At 36.7% G+C, this 2,769-nt stretch overlaps 1 protein-coding gene across 2 annotated transcripts in view; it reads left to right on the plus strand.

Annotated features, from left to right (window-relative positions):
• Nucleotides 1-2,311, plus strand: part of LOC109242625 (serine/threonine-protein kinase STY46-like) — a 10,579-nt gene extending 8,268 nt beyond the window's left edge. The window contains exons 13-16 of one of the 2 annotated variants that reach the window (XM_019409459.1): nucleotides 1,115-1,195; nucleotides 1,285-1,338; nucleotides 1,460-1,594; nucleotides 2,082-2,311. In XM_019409459.1, the coding sequence (XP_019265004.1) occupies nucleotides 1,115-1,195; nucleotides 1,285-1,338; nucleotides 1,460-1,594; nucleotides 2,082-2,162 (351 nt within the window). In that variant the 3' untranslated portion in view covers nucleotides 2,163-2,311. The remainder of the gene's footprint in view (nucleotides 1-1,114; nucleotides 1,196-1,284; nucleotides 1,339-1,459; nucleotides 1,595-2,081) is intronic. The other variant, XM_019409460.1, reaches the window with a different exon arrangement.
• The last annotated feature ends 458 nt before the right edge of the window (nucleotides 2,312-2,769 follow it).

Genomic DNA, 2,769 nt, shown 5'->3' on the forward strand with positions numbered 1-2,769 from the left:
GGGGGGGGGGGGGGGGAGCAAGAGGAATTATTGATTCCCGCTTGGTCATCGTGCTTAGATAAAAAGCCGACGGTGAAGCAATAGTGTGATGGATTATGAGCACACACCTCTGAGTCAAGCTTTAGGCTGGTACTCTTTTAAGGGAAAAATCAGATTCTCAAGGGAGCTGCAAATTGGACTTTTAGCATTAACTGTGGCTTCAACTGACTTTTATCATGCAATTTGTAAATATTACATGTTTTAGCAGTTTCAGCACTCATATCGTAATATTCTTTGGTAACTTGTATGTAATCCAATTTATGCAACAACTTACCCATTAACCAAGCAAAATTCTTCCCTTGATCTAGTATAGAACTCTTCAATAATCCTCCTCCATTAAATTCTGGTACGTCCAAAGTTTGTCAACCTCGATGAGTTTTATCAAGAGAGGTTCCAGCCTATTGACCAAGTATACAAGGTTTTCTTACCTTTTCTTAAGATCTTTGTCAAGTTTCTTTGCCCTACCCAAAAGAAAGTATGTGCATGAGCATTTTGTGCGAATAGGCCAATTGGGTCATGTCCAAAACCCGGTATGACATCTATTTGAGAACTAGACCAAATACCATGTATTTTTCTAAAAAGCATAAGAAAATTATTTTGGTGGGTTATAGGGTCAGTTAAACTACTTTTCGATCAGCCTGTAGGCTTCTAATGCAGAATTTCTCTTTTCAAAGAATCTCCATACTTTAATGGATTTCCGTTTATATAGCTCTGGATCCATGGCAGAAGAATTAATTTGAAGCCTGGTATCTTTTTTATTTTTATTTTTTTTTTGGGGGGGGGGGGGAGGGGGGGGGTAGGGGGGATGGTAACATATATACTGGGAGGTGTACATTCATATCTCAGAACAGAGGTCAACATCCATGTCTATTTAAGCTCCATTTTGGGTACCAAAATAAGCCAGGGCATGAAATTGGAGGGAGGAGATGGCTTAACTATTTTCTATTGACTTGTGTATGTTTGTAGCAATTTGTGATTAATTACTTTTATAATTTTCCGAGTCTGAAGATTTTCTTTGCCCTCATTAACTGTTACTTTACCTGCATTTGCTCATAGCAGCTCTTTGTTCTTGAAGGTTATAGAACACAAGCCATATGATCACAAAGCAGATATTTTCAGTTTTGGGGTTCTGTTATGGGAATTGATGACAGGAAAGGTATTATTTGTGGTTGTTCATTTTGGTATTTAGCTGCTTTTTGTTGTTTGTGTTGTTTGGTTGTATTTATCTCTTTATTTGACTATCAGCTTCCATATGAGTACTTGACCCCACTACAAGCTGCCATTGGAGTGGTCCAGAAGGTATGATATTATCAAATGCGACCTGATGGTTGATTGCATATTACTTGTGCTTACACAAGCATGCAGAGACATAAAAGAAAATATGCATATATGATGGTATTTCTTTTCTAATGGATTTCAGGGGTTGCGACCAATTATTCCCAAAAATACTCATCCAAAACTTGCTGAGTTGCTTGAGAAATGCTGGCAACGAGATCCAACGTCGAGACCTGATTTTCCTGAAATAATAGAGATGTTGCAGCAAATAGCGAAAGAGGTATGTGTAATTTTCTTGTACATTACGCAATTGCATCTATCTTTTATTGTTGCGCCAGTGAAAAACCTAATGAGCATACATACACCTGAATGATTGATAGATTAATAAATTGACCTAGTGAAAACACAGATCTTTTATTCAAGTTCAATGCACACTTGCATAGAGTTAGTGAAAGGATTAGTTTCTTTTTTCTTTTTTCCCCCAAAAAAATCAAGTTGGCAAAAGGAATGGTCAGTCTTCGTGAAGTCCAACAAGTTTGACACCCATAATATGAAATTTTAATGTGTGGTTAAGTTAGGATTCTGTCGTCCAGTCTTCAGCATCCAAAATTACTGCCCTTTCTTTTCTTCATTGTTATAGTTACTTGTGTATTGTCATATAACTACTTATTACGGCTTTGCTCTTAATATATCGACAGTCCCTAGCTTCTCGTCGTGTGAAGATACGTTAAAACATTGACATCATATTAACACTTGATATGGTACAGGTTGCAGATGAGGAAGATGATCGTCGCAAGGAGAAACCATCTGGAGGATTCTTTTCAGTCCTCAGACGTGGACACCACTAAGTAGATATACTTATAGAGAATGTTGATAAAAAATTATAATCTGATTACACGTTTCTAGCCTTATTTATCCATATTGTACAGATTTTTTCCTGATCAATGTTCTCGTCTTTTTTCTTAATAGAAAGTTTTTGCCAATTCTTTTTGAGTTACTCTTCTTTAAGTGGCCATTCTCTCATTCAGCATTTTCTTCCTCGTGCTCGAGAAGCTAACCAAGAAGCTTTAGATTTTTGGTTGTCCAACCCTGATCTGGTTGGGATACGGTTTGATGCACCCCTGATTTTCGTTAGTCTAAGATGTTTTGATAATTGTACAAGAACATTCTGATTTTTGACAAGCAAATCTTTTTCCAATTTTAACAAGTCTTTTATTTTTGTTCTCTAAATATGTTATTGCATCGTGAAAAGATTTCCTTCCATATCTACCGACCAAAGTCTTTAATGCAAGTAGAGACATTGCCGCAGACTCACAAAGGCAGCCCTTAATTTGTCTTTCTTCCGTTTGCTTTGTGAGTCTTACGTAGTGTTAGAAGACTAATTCAAAGTTGGAGAAGGAAAAGGATTTGATATTTGTGTATTATTTAGTTCATGTTAATTCAAAGTTGGAGAAG

The sequence above is a fragment of the Nicotiana attenuata genome, unplaced genomic scaffold, assembly GCF_001879085.1.
Source record: "Nicotiana attenuata strain UT unplaced genomic scaffold, NIATTr2, whole genome shotgun sequence".
Lineage (NCBI taxonomy): Eukaryota > Viridiplantae > Streptophyta > Magnoliopsida > Solanales > Solanaceae > Nicotiana > Nicotiana attenuata.